The 13,540-nt window shown below is 49.1% G+C and overlaps 1 protein-coding gene across 1 annotated transcript; it reads right to left on the reverse strand.

Annotated features, from left to right (window-relative positions):
- Positions 1-1,950: 1,950 nt before the first annotated feature.
- Positions 1,951-4,962, reverse strand: LOC133916296 (probable leucine-rich repeat receptor-like protein kinase IMK3). Its single transcript, XM_062359912.1, has 2 exons — positions 2,940-4,962; positions 1,951-2,832 (listed from the first exon to the last, which is right to left on the reverse strand). Exons 1-2 carry the CDS (start codon positions 4,732-4,734, stop codon positions 2,159-2,161), a joined length of 2,469 nt encoding a protein of 822 aa, XP_062215896.1. The 5' UTR covers positions 4,735-4,962; the 3' UTR covers positions 1,951-2,158.
- Positions 4,963-13,540: the final 8,578 nt, after the last annotated feature.

Here is a 13,540-nt window from a genome sequence, read left to right on the forward strand (position 1 = left end):
TGCCTCACCGAAACATCCGGTGTGTGGGTTTTTGACCACACCAGATAATTTGGTGTTACGGTGAAGTGAGTAATAGAGTATTTTCAGTGTTGAAGCAGAAATAAAAACAAACACTGGATGCTCCAGTGATGGACTTTGAGAGCACCGGAGTAATTCTGCAAAGGGGAGATTTTTGCGCCAAGTTTGATTATGTACGCGGGGTAGTCCGGTGCTGAGTTTGTGAACACCGAAGAATGCGCCAGACCTTTTGTTGCAGAGAGGTTGCAGAAGTGTGGTTCGGTGGATTGGCACACGTTGGATTATCCGGTCATGGATATGAGATCATCGAAAGCTTTCACCGGACTTTTTCTTATAGAGAGCAAAATTTTCCTAGAACAGATAGTGTTACACTCACCGGATGTTCCGGTGTTTAGGAGCAAAGCACATCGAAACATCCGGTATTCACGTTTCTTGCAGGATGTTCTCTGAGTTGAAGTTTTTGATTTTATGCTAATCTGGAGATATTTTGGGGTGTTTAGAAATGTATTTGCTTGTTTCAAGGTATGCAGGTGACGGATGGAACTTGACGATCGATGACGGGTGATCGGGTCTAAGTGGGTGCTAGGTGCCGGACGATCAAGGAGGGTCGTGCGGAATCAAGGGTGATCTTAGCTGTACATATGAAACAGAAAATGAAGATGACGTGTTGACAAAGTCAAGCGAAAGGGATACCGGTGCAAGTGACAAGGCGGTCCGGGGGATCGGGAGCGTGAGAGACTTGCGGGTAGTCAAGATCACAAGACGGAGGACACGTGTCATCATCAGAGCGCTTGCTTCAGGTGGAAGCAAGTGACGACTAGCCACGGTTTGAGAAGCCTGCTAGGATTTCGCGGTTTGGCCTCAAAGCTATGGGAGCACTGAAGGAGTATGTGGCATTATCATAAACTTGTGTCGAGACGAAGCCACGTCGTGAAGGCGCCGAGACCATCCGATGAATAGAGAAGAAAATAGACCAAAATACCCTTAGTGGTAGGTTAGAGTGTACTACAAGAAAGGAATATTTTGGAAAAAAAAGTTAGAAAACTTGAGGGTCAAATTTTTTAGACCTATAAATAGAGGGGTATGGCTATAAGGGAGGATGAACCAGCTATTTAAGCCCTTGTGCAACCCATATGAGAGCATTGTGCTAGAATTTTAAAGGAGAGGAGGATTAATACTTAGCCTATAATATGTGAGAGTTTTGAGAGAAAAATATTTTTAATCCACTTAAAATAAGGCTGATCTCTTTGAGTAATGGAGTTTATTTTGTTACATATGCTTGAATTCCTCTCCTTATAGTTTTCCTCTCTCAGTTCTCTTGCCTTATGTGTAAGTTTTTCCTCTTCGATGTTGATTTTTATTTTTCTTTTTGAGCTAAAAGTTTAACACCTTAGGAGGTTGTTCTTCTTGATGCTAAAGGCATAAAATTTACATACAAATGCATATGTGATAGGGTCTTGAATTCCCTTGCCTTTAGATCATCATCTTGAAGATCTTCTTCACTCAGTGTTTATCTCTTGATCTTTGAGTGATCTTTTATCAAGATTTAATCTTTGTATGGGGATGAGTCATGAAATTGTTTGTTGTGAAAACTAGTGTTTGATTTTAATCATGAGACCTATTTTTTATTGAATCTTCAAGTTTGGTTTTTATCTTTCTCCGGATTCTCTGGACATTCTGTGTAGGTGTAGTTTTTCTACTTCGTATTTATGTTGTGTTCTGTTATGATTTTCTTGTAGAGGTATGTTGGGTGATTGAATAGGAGAAGCCCATCAATTTCGCGAGAAATTTGTTAAGGTATCTATTCATCTTCTCTAGTCGTTACTCTCGATTTTGCACAGAAACATGTTTATCATTAGAAATCAAACATTTCTTTGAAAGGAAAATATTTTGAATGCAGTTCAGACAGGTAATGAAGTACGAAAGGTTCATTTGAAACTTATTAGAAGGCAGCATTCCCAAATCATCTTCTGATAACAGTAGTGCTTCTGGCAGATCCGAACGAATTTAGGAATTAAAGAATGACATGGCAACAAATTCTCCTACCCCCTAAAACCTGTATGTACAGACTGAAAAATAGACTCTTAAGTCTATTTATTGAGAAACTAAGAACTGCAAGTTTCAGTCCGCAAGAGGCTGACTACTCTGTAATTGTAGATTTCGTTTCGTCTGTGACACTGGTGGCAGTCGCGGTAGTATGGCTCTTCTCGTCGGTGAAAGTTGAGGCTGCGGAGACTGCGATCGAGGGCTTGATCTGTTCAAGCTGCCGTAGCACCTGCTGCGCCTCAGGCCGCGCAGGAGGTGAAGGATCGACGCAATGCAATGCCAGTTTCAGCGTATTCACCAGCTCCTCGCCGGTCTCTGAGCCCGCGGCCGCGTCCTTCTTGAGCTCCAGGTCGAACACCTCATTGGTCCACTCCTCCTCAACGACCGAGGCCACCCACTGCGGCAGGTCGAGGCCGTTGGTCGTGTCCCCCGGCGACTTGCCGGTCAGGAGCTCGAGCATGACCACGCCGAGGCTGTAGATGTCGGTCTTAGTGTTGGCCTTCTTCAGCTTGGAGAGTTCAGGCGCGCGGTAGCCGAGCGCGCCGGCGGCGGCGATCACGCTGGAGTTGGCCGCCGCGTTCATGAGGCCTGACAAGCCGCAGTCAGCGATCTTGCCGTTGTTTTCCTCGTCCAGGAGGATGTTGCTGCTGCTGAGGTTGCCGTGCACCATGTTCGCGTCGGTGTGCAGGTGGTGCAGCCCCCACGCCACGCCCATCGCGATGTTCATCCTCGTCGGCCAGTCCACCGGGTTGCTGTCTGGCGCACGAGCTGCCACACGAGAGAAGAACCCATTGCAGAGTTTTGGTAAGCGCAAGGAAGCAAATCCATAGCTAAAGAGAATTCGAGCATTAATTGTACTGAGCAAGTGAGGTTACCATGGAGGAAAGAGGCGAGGTTGCCTTTGGGCATGTAGTCGAACACCAGGAGCTTCTCACCCTTGGGACCCAGGTAGTAGGCCCTGAGGGCGAGGAGGTTGGGATGCCGGAGCTTGCCGAGAGCGTTCACCTCGGTCTCAAACTCCTTCTGGTTCTTGGCGATCTTCTCCCGGAGCCGCTTCACCGCGACGTAGCTGCCGTCCTCCATGGTCGCCTTGTACACCGTCCCATACGTGCTCTTCCCCAGGATCTCCGCGGTCGCGCAGAGCAGGTCGTCCGCCGTGAACGAGAGCAGCCCGTCGAAATGGACCAGCTTGCCGCCGCCTTCCCCGCCGGTATCAGTGCCTGAGCCGGCGCCGGCGCCGGGCTTCCCGGCCGCCTTGGCGGTCGCGTCCTTCTCTCCCTTCTTGGGAGACGTGCTTTCCTCCTTGTCTTTCCTCCAGAAGAGGACGACGCAGCAGAACAGGAGCAAGAAGAGCAAACATATGCCTCCCACAGCAAAGGTGAGCTCCCTTTTGTTGAGCTTTCGGGTCCGCTGCTGCGACAATGGCAGCGGGGGTGACGGCAATGTCACCGGAGATGAAGCGGAAGTGCAAATGACGGAGCCATTGAACCCGCAGAGCTGAAAGTTTCCAACGAACGAGCTAGAATCGAACTTGTTGGACAGAACCACAGGCACAGGACCTAAGAGATTGTTGTAGGAAACATTGAAAGAACTGAGATTGGAAAGGCCGCTCAAGGACTCCGGAATTTCTCCGGTGAGGTTGTTCTCTGACACGTCGAGCAATGACAGTGCCGAGAGGTTCCCGACGGTCGCCGGAATCTCGCCGTCGAAGACATTTCTCTTCAGGGACAGCTTGGTCAGATTCTTGAGCCCGTCAACGGCTTCCGGTATGTGTCCTCCAATGTCATTGCCATCGAGATTGAGCTCTTCTAACGAGGTGAGGTTGGAGAGTGACAGAGGGAGGCTACCACCCAACAGATTATCAGAAAGGTCAAGTCTTTGGAGCTTTGAGAGGCTCCCAATCCCTTCAGGGATGCTTCCACTAATCAAATTGTTACTGAGAGAAAGATCGTGGAGCATCCTGAGATTGCCAATGGTGGGTGGCAGCACGCCACTTAGATTGTTGTCGTCGAGGCGAAGGGATTCAAGGAAAGGGAGAGAGGTGAGGCTGCTGGGCACGACACCAGAGAGGTTGTTGTACGCGAGGTTGAGCCGATAGAGCCTAGTGGCATTGGCGAGAGCAGAAGGGATACTCCCGGAGAGGAAATTGCCGCTGAGGTCGAGCGTCTGCAGGAGCACGCATCCGCCCAGCGCGGGCGGCACGGCCCCTGCGAAGCGGTTGTTGTGGAGGTACACGCCGCGGAGCTCGCGGAGGAACCCAAGGGCGGCTGGCACCTGGCCGCCGATGGCGTTGTCGTGGAGGCTGAGTCTGCGCAGCGCGGTGAGCTGGCCGACCTTGTCGGAGAGCGAGCCGCCGAGGCCCTTGAAAGGGAGCTGGATGGCGACGACCTTGCCAAGCACGCACTTGACCCCGGCCCAGGCGCCGGAGCAGGCGTCGAGGCCCGTGCCATTCCAGCCGCGCAGGAACCCGTGCGGGTCCACCAGCGACTGCCGGATGGCCTGCAGCCCCTGCAGGTCCGCCTGCGCGATCACCACGCCGTCGGACGCCTGCCCGCGCGTCGGCACCGGCACCTCCTGCAACAACAGCACCAGGAGCAGGAGCAGGAGCGGCAGCTGCTTCCTTCTTGATGCAACATTGCATTGGACGCTGTTGCAGCTCCACAGACCCATGGCCACTACAGCTTAACTACCAGCTCTAGTCCAACCCAATGCAATCGCTCCTACCTAGGAGCACGACCTTTTTCTGCGAGTTCTTGGTTTCTGCAAGGGGAAAACATAGCACTGCGCTCTATATAAGCATCGAAGGTACTGGTCAGAGGAAAGGAGGGAATAATTAAGCTAAATCCAGATTTGGTAACTAACGGCTACCTCCTGCTGCAAAGACGAGGGAATTTTAAAACAGCTCGTACTATACGTTACGAGCGCTGCCACTGACCGGCAGGAGAGAATCCAATCGATCCTTATCTCATTCAGTTCTGTAGCAGGAGAAAGCAAGAGGAGTTAAGGCTAGCTCCAACAGGTCTGAAAACTACTATCCCGATTGCTATCTGTATTTTTTGCCGATCGTCACGTGCGGCAACGCTCTCCAGCGGGTCCTGAATCTAGTGCAACAGTGATATAGTGAGAGAAATACATACTTTAAATTTGCCAATGGTTTTAAGGATCTACATCACTGTTCTTCGAGTATGTATGTGGATCCGAGAGAAGAAGTAGAGTAATGTAATGTAAAAAATATAGTAGCTAATGAAGATGAAAAAAATAAAAATTAGAAAATATTATAATAGTATTATATGGGACAGAATTTTAAGCATGAGTTGGAGATAACCTAAGCCGATAGTTCTACAGTGTAGAGGATCTGGCGGGTCCCCCTCCCAACGGCTAGCTCCCGGACGGAGGGTCCCGCAGGCAGCGACCGCGGCGCGGGGATCGACAAGCGAGCACGTGCGCCCGTGTAGCATCCAAAGCAGCGAGCGAGTTAATGGCAGCAATTAACAAGCGCTGGAGCGAGAGATTTGGGGAGGCCGGGAGCCGGCAAAATGGAACTGCTGCTCGGCCTCGGCTGGAGCTGCCGGCCGCTGGGTGTGGATCCCCACGGCTGACGGGGCCCGGCGCGTCAGCGGCAGCGGCAGCCGGGCACGGGGGAAAACGTCGTTTCGCACCGGGAAAAGGTACGATAGATTTGGCCGCGGCGGTGCCTCCCGATGAGCCGTGATGTACTAGAGGAATGCGCACAGGGCACGCACGCACGGGGTAGACAGTCTCGGTGTCTATGCTTCCATTTCCCTGTACGCTTTTGACCTGCCTGCCCTCTGGGCTTCACTGCAACGGCCAGTAGCCCAGTAGGTGCTGATGCCCATGCAACAACGAACGGATCGGTGGTCCAAAAGATCGATGAAAAGGGTAATCGAAAGCGGCAGCTCAGGCAGGGTGGCTGGCTCGTCCCCCGAGAATGGGGATGAAACAGGAAAGAGGACGATAGGATATCACAAGTCGTATCGGACGATGCGACCAATACCAGGCGACGGAATTCTGTTGCTGAGTTGAGCTTCAGGTTGCCAGTCAGTCAGTCACCATCTGCCTTACGAAGAAATGGCCATGGCCCTGCTGTCAATGGTGAAGTCAGAGTGAGACCGAGGAGTGTAACTCATAAAATTAGATTGAGTGGATGTGTTTAGGGTAAAATTTTAGAACTTAGTTGTATTTTTTGTTTTTTCTATGGGTGTATCTGTACTTCCTTCCAAGTAGCTTCGCCCATGCACGTTGTGCCTTCTGAAGAAAGGGCAGCGGTACAGAACTTCAGAACATCGATGTACCTTGGGGTGATTCATTCAGGGCAAGATGAGGCACTTCATGGGACACAGTAGAAATACGAATATACTGCAGTAACCGTGGATGATGTTATTTAGCCTCGTCGACGTATTTTATATAGAGTATATGACTTTAATCGCAAGGCAATCCTAAATAAAAGACCAAATCGTATCAGACATATTACAATCAATTCTAATCAAATCGTATCATATCATAACAGTCAGATATACTCTAGCATCCCCGCAGTGGTAGTGTGAAGCATCGCGGATGCTTAGACTAGATTGAAAGCCAACGAGTTTGCTCAAGTAGATGATAGCCTTTTTGTCGACGAGGTAGCTGAGAGTGAGGTAGTCGCACGTGAAGTCGTGGGCAAAGGAGGCGTCATGGAGCCGAGGGTGCAAGAATGCACATGGGAAGAAGATGATGACGTGATCGAGGCAATCGTGAAGGTTGATGCCTAAGGCGAAGGTGTCGAAGCCGTCGAAGACGAAGGACCCCGCTGGGTTTGCCAGGATCGGGGATGCGTCAGGAACAAATGCACGCATTAGTATTGCTAGTACCAAACGTGTGAAGAAGAAGAACATCACGAACCATGTGCTAGTGTTGGAGGGACTAGTAGAGAAGGCCTCTAGGACGGTTGCGGCGCGCAGAGCGGTAAAGAGGGATGTGCTAGTGCAACCCACAATTTTCGGAGTAGACGAAGTATAGTCAGGGAAGAGATCGTGACTTTGGTGACGAGGTTGTGGTAGATGAAGACTAAAGGTGTGGCGGAACCAAAGGTATGAAGTGGCAGTGTTTGTAGCCTGGAGAAGTGCGGCAGTGATAGCCTCGTTCACGGTGGTGTGAGGCTTTGTGATCTTGGATGACAGGCCGACGACGACGATCCGACGTGATGATGACTTGGAGACGGGGCGCTCAGAAGGTTGTGGACAAGGGGTCATATCGATGAGCACACCGCATCACGCCATGGCATCATCGGAGGAGAGGAGACAACAGAGAGGTCGAAGTCGTGGCGGTGAAGTCCAGAGCCAAGGAGTGGTGACATGTTAGCAGGGTGACACTAGCTGATCTATGATCAGAAAAGAATATGGAGAGAACCCCATCTGAAGATGATTAGGAAATCTAATTGGGAGCCAATCGGATGATCGGTGACATGACTAAATTATGGGTTGCATAGCCCCTGGGAGAGATCATGGAGATCGGATCATCTCCCAGGGGCGACGCGATGGAAATGCAGAGGTGGCGGCTTAGGAATGACGCTGACACGATACCATATAGAAAGATGAATATACTGCGATAACAGTGGATGATGTTATTGAGCCTCATGGATGTGTTTATATAGAGTACATGACTTGGATCGCAAGACAAGCCTAGAGACAAAACTGAATCATACCAGATAGATTACAATCAATTATAATCAAATCGTATCCTAGGGATGAAAACGGATGGGAATAGTCGGAAAAACCCACTAACCGTTTTCATTTTCATATTTTCTCTCGAAAACGAATTCGAAAATGGGGGAGCCGAAAACGGGTACGAACTTGGGAATGTCAGGATATCGAAAACAAACCAATCCGAATGGAAACACGTCGTTATCGGTCGGGAACTGATAATTCAAACTAGGAACACCAACCCGTAGAACCATGACTTTTATGCATCGATGGGACACAAAATTAATTCACACCAACAAAAATAATTTATACCATATACAAATAAACCATGTAATGACATAAGTCTTAACTGAAAAACAACCACCATGTAGTAACTATATAATGCTATTTTGTCACAAATATATATATGTATGTGTGTGTATATATATATACATATATATATTGTGACTAGGCGCACTTAATTCACTGTTGAGTCACCCCTAGTTACGATCTGAAAAGCAGTATAGTTGCGCTCTATAAGATAGGTCAGTTACTACAAATATATATGGTCGTAACTTGGTATCTTCTCTTGCCGTAATTATATACTTTTTGTCATATGATCGTAACTTGTTCACATCTGCGCACATCCCTAATTACGATCCAAAAATAATATAGTTGTGATCCACAAGATAGGTCAATTACTACAAATATATATGGTCGTAACTCGGTATCTTCTCTTGTCATAACTCGGTACCTCTCCTGTCATAATTATGTATTTTTTGTCATGTGATAGCAACTTATTCACATCTGCGTACACCCCCAGTTACGATCCCAAAAGTAGTATAGTTATGATCAACAAGATAGGTAAGTTACTACAAAAGCAGTATCATGTTTGTCAAAGTATTGAGTAAGGGGGCATCCTGGATAATGCGCCCCACATGGGATATGTCGTCCGGAGGGGGATATTTCTTGAACCCTGGCCCATCGCGCGACCACCCATTGGCTTTCACTACTAGCGTGAGGCTTACGCGGCCAGTCTCCTTACTATTTAATGTGATCTTGTGACCAGCCCTTGCTGTTTGCAAGGCGTCCAGACCTAACCTATCTAGTCGTATTTATTGATATCTACTCAAGTGTTTTTCTTCTCGAGGCTCCTCCTCCAGCGAACAAAGTCGTGGCTAGCGCCAATGGGCAATGCCCCGTCACCTAGCATTAATTGCTACGGAGTGGGGTGTTGTGAACCGACATAGCACCACACACGGATGGGACAAGGTCTCCAAAATGACTAGACAAGTGGATGAGTTTGCAAGCGGACTCACAGAAGGTTGGGACGGAACAACTTGGTAGATGAGCTTGCGACGCATGGTGAGGGGACAGGCAAGGCTACAAAGGTAAGGTAAGAGTGGAGGCGTCTGAGAGGATGGGATAGGCCCTGTAGTGCCACCGACGTAAGGTTCGGCGCGCACACTCTGCGTGATAATGGCTGGAGAAAAGTACATCTAGCTAGGTATGGGTCAATGGAAAAGAGCCCACTTATAAGTTCTCCTTTTCGTGTATATAAAGAGGAGAACAGGTCTAGCAAAGAGGGGCTTATTTATAACCAGTTCACAAATACTGATAACAAAATACACATGACGTAGGGTTGTTATCCTTCGGGAGGCCTGAACCTGGATAGCCCTTGTGTTCTTTAGTTCATCACAAACACACGCACACCACTAACGTTGTTCACGCGCCCATTGACCGGTATACTCAAGAATCATTGTCAGGGACTAACCCTCGATAGTTAGCATGCCAGGTAGGGGGCATGTTTCTGTGTTTCGATAAGTATTGGAGATTAGATTGGGCTACACATGGCTGGATCCACGACAACCGCTAAGTCTCGCTCTGAGAACCCTGGTCACCGCGAGGTGTTCGTCATGGGGTACGACCCAGATGAGCCCGGTGTACTCCAGGTATGGGACACCCAATTGTAGTCCGAAGGCTTCAAGGCTCAATGGGAAGTTTGCATGACAACTTATGCAACAGGGGGTAGTGGAGGATTCCGTGTTTCGAGTGCCGGCAATGATCCATATGCCACATGCCCAGAGGAGAATTAGATCGGTACCAGACACGGAGACGCTCTGGCACAGCCCTAACCACCACAACGTCGCCCGGAGGAGTTGCTACAGAGGATGCGGTCCTTGGCGGCGACGTCACCAAGGCCGTCACGCCGCACAAATTTTGGGGGCTCTCCCCTCACGATATGTCACCACTTTGCACTCAGCAGCTTGACTACGAGGTCATGACACCTGCACAAAATCTGCAGACCATGGGAATGCTTCTTTGTCACCCACCGGTAGCAATACCAGAGGGTTCGCCAGTAGCGCCATGGTTGCATGACCTCTCCCACCTGGTTGAGGCCAACCGATGCAAAACTGCAGCGGCAAACACCACTTCCGTTCCTAGGACTAGTGAAGGTCGCGATCGCTAAGAATCGTGGCAGGCCCCATGGCAGGAAAGATCCCATCCTCCCTTGGTAACAGGGAGCGCTTGGAGATCCCCTCCTCGTCCGGACAGCTAGCCCTCTGATCTGCGTGACTCTCTGTGCCAACATGACCTCTATGGTATGATCCAGAGCGAGGTGGCCACCCGAGAGTAGGAAGACCACACCTAGCGAGAGCAGGAAAAGGATGAGCAGCCCTACCACTCACCTCCCTCACACAGGGAGGCGTCAGATTCCTCCATCCCTTTAGGAACACGTGACTATCATCTTTCTCCTCGAGCACCGATGTTGCCCACTAGTGGGTGACTCCCCGTCACAGAATGGGGTGCAATGCCCTATCAGCCCAGCTGTGAGAGGTGCGCTGGCCGAACAAGTTTCGACCGGTCCTAGTAAAAAAGGATGATGGCTCGACCAACCCCGAAGAGTTCCTGTAGATCTACACCACCATAGTGTAGGCTGTGGAAGGCCATGTAAAAGTCATGACCAACTACTTTTCGATGGCTTATGAACCTCCCCCACGACTCAGTTCGCTCCTGGGAGGATTTGTGCGACCAATTTACCACCAACTTCTAGGGGACCTATGCTCGACCCAGGGTCGAGAACGACCTGTACCAAGTCAAGTAGCGACAAGGTGAGTCATTGCGAGACTTCATACGATGCTTCACCGAGCGTCAAAACATAATTCCAAGGATCACGGGTGAATCCGTAATCATAGCATTCAAGAGAGGGGTCAGAGACCAAAAGATGATCGAGAAGCTGGCCACCAAGTATGTTAGGGTTTTGGAGTGGCTCAACCTCAGCACGCCCTACCCACGCCTATCCTTATATAGAACTCACCAATTGGCTCCCACGTTAGAAGCCCTTTAGGAGTCTAACTTCTCATGGATCACAATCCAATCAAAACCCATATACAAATCCAATTCGTATGTTTTGTTCCAACCCATTAAGTGTGTGACCCATTAGGTTCATGTACAAATGGCTAGGACTCAAAAATCCTTTCTAAACCGAAATCAATAGCGGTCCCTAGTAAGACATGTTGACTTCCAAGTATACATAAAAGGTCATATCGGTTGAACCTTGATATACACATGCACCGATCCCTTCGCCTCATGATATCAGTCAAGCTCAAGGCGAAATACGTGCTACCCTTGTGATAGCTCGACCATTCACTCGATCAAGTAGTGGATTCATCATGATTAACTCTTTAATCATATTGGCATGGTCATGCACTTTCTCAATCCAACTACCTCAAGGGGCCCAGAGATATCTCTCCCGTTATCAAGGAGAGACAAATTCCATCTTGATCGCTCATACCCCCACAATATGTTTTATAACAAACCCGAAAACTACCTTTATGACTACTTAGTTATAAAATAGCGTTTGCCAGCCTTAAATTATTCCACTACACATTCTGGGAATCAATGACGATCTCAGGTCTAAGAATCCTGCAGGTACACCATTCGAGATAACAACTGATGGCACATCATAAATAACAATCCCAGCAGTATCTCAAGGTGGGTCTATTCAACATCATGTCCTCTAACATAAATGTCCACATTATTGACCTGGTATCTCTATACCTATGATCCATGTAACGTGATCATCAATCAATACACGTGCTGGTCTTATGTACCATCACAATGAGATGTGACCAGGGATCGACTAAGAATAACATCATGACATAAACAAAGAGTTTTATGAACAAGTTACATACTTGTTAATCAATGTAAATAATAGTCATTCTTGAAATAACACATTATTCGGTAGTACATGAACATAGACGTGTGATACAATCATCTCTATGATTGCCTCTAGGGCATATCACCTTCAACAACTAGGTTAATTACATTCAACCGGGCTAACTACCCCATTACATGTGTGTTCCCTCCCTCTTGACTCGAGGGGCAAGAGCTAGGTTGACGGAAAGGTTGCACGTAACTCTTGCAAATTGTAAAGATCCACCACCTCCAAGAATTCAGAAGTATATGGACCCCTACTTACCCTTAAACGGGTTGAGGAACCTCTTATAATCTTCCTTGGGGTGACAGCTACTCACCCTAGGAATCAGTCGATGACTTGCGTAGGGGGCTAGGGATGGTGGCTGGCGCGAAAACCCTGCTAGAGCTGCTGACTGGCACCGACGAACCGGCTGACCCTCCTTCTGCTTACCCTCCTCCTTCTCCTCTTCGTCGGTCTCCTCCTTCAAAAGGTCCTAGTTGATCTCCTCCTCGTCGTCGAAGATGTCAATAACCTCGATCGGGGCAACCGCTCGAGTCGAAGATCAAGAGGGAGCGACAGGGGAGACCCTCTTTGTAGCGAGGGAATCACAATGGCGACCGGCTCAAACCCTGCGAGCAGGACCTTAAGATTGTCTGCCCCTGGGGGCACCACGGCAAGCGGAGCCAGCGTCAGGGGTAACTCGCCCCTTGCCAAATTCTCCAAAATCATCAACCTTCCCAATGAAGAATGGGAGGAGGATGCCATGATGCACAAGAAGAGTTGCCTTCTTGCCTTGCAAAAAGCATTGATGGGTGGCCGGCTGGGTAAACTCATGCTTTTATAGCCCGATCGGCCATTGATTCACGCATAGGGTGGAAGGCGGAACCACTGCGGGTAATGTCCTTGATCCTATTATTTACTACCCAGGGGGCTCATGGTCGCTTCCTGGTCAAAATCGTGCATGCGTGGCTGCGTCTAGACACCAACACCTTAGTTTTTTATACACATCTCGTCATGACACCTCACTCTTGGAAGTACTGAGGAACCTCAACCGGCGCGGCATCCGACCCACTCTAAATCAGAGGGGGCATGCATGGGGAACTGAAAGTCCCTTGGGCCCAATAGCAATCTCTCTCTCTCTTTCTGTGGACCCTTAACCTTCCCCACATGACATGAAGTTCAAATTCAAACTCTGAAAGCTAACGGCCTCGACGAACACTCTCTTGGTGGACTATATTCCCTCAGGGCCCAGTGCATAGGGATGACAGTTAGACCCGTGGGTTCAGGTTTACGCCGGTTCTGCACCCGGCGGGTGCGGGTTCGAGTGAGAAATCCCGCCCATGTGTCTGGCAGGTCGGGTACCCAACACTGTAACGGGTCGGGTTTGGGTTTCTTTCTGACCTTGTGCATGGCCTGTGGGCACCCAGCCCATCTCCCTCTCTTCTATCTCTCACTCGGCCTCCCTCACCTCCTTTCTTTCTCTCTCACCCGGCCTCCCTCACTCTCTCGCCTCTCTTCTCTCCTCTCTGAGCTCTCTCTCTCTCTCTCTCTCTCTCTCTCTCTCTATATATATATATATATATATATATATATATAT

Source organism: Phragmites australis, chromosome 4 (assembly GCF_958298935.1).
Source record: "Phragmites australis chromosome 4, lpPhrAust1.1, whole genome shotgun sequence".
Classification (NCBI taxonomy): domain Eukaryota; kingdom Viridiplantae; phylum Streptophyta; class Magnoliopsida; order Poales; family Poaceae; genus Phragmites; species Phragmites australis.

Bases quoted from the DNA above. Each gene is read 5' to 3' on its own strand.
- LOC133916296 (XM_062359912.1), bottom strand. From the start codon at position 4,734: ATGGGTCTGTGGAGCTGCAACAGCGTCCAATGCAATGTTGCATCAAGA. The intron at 2,833-2,939 runs GTAACCTCACTT...CTCGTGTGGCAG, and splicing joins CCTCGCCTCTTTCCTCCATG to CTCGTGCGCCAGACAGCAAC.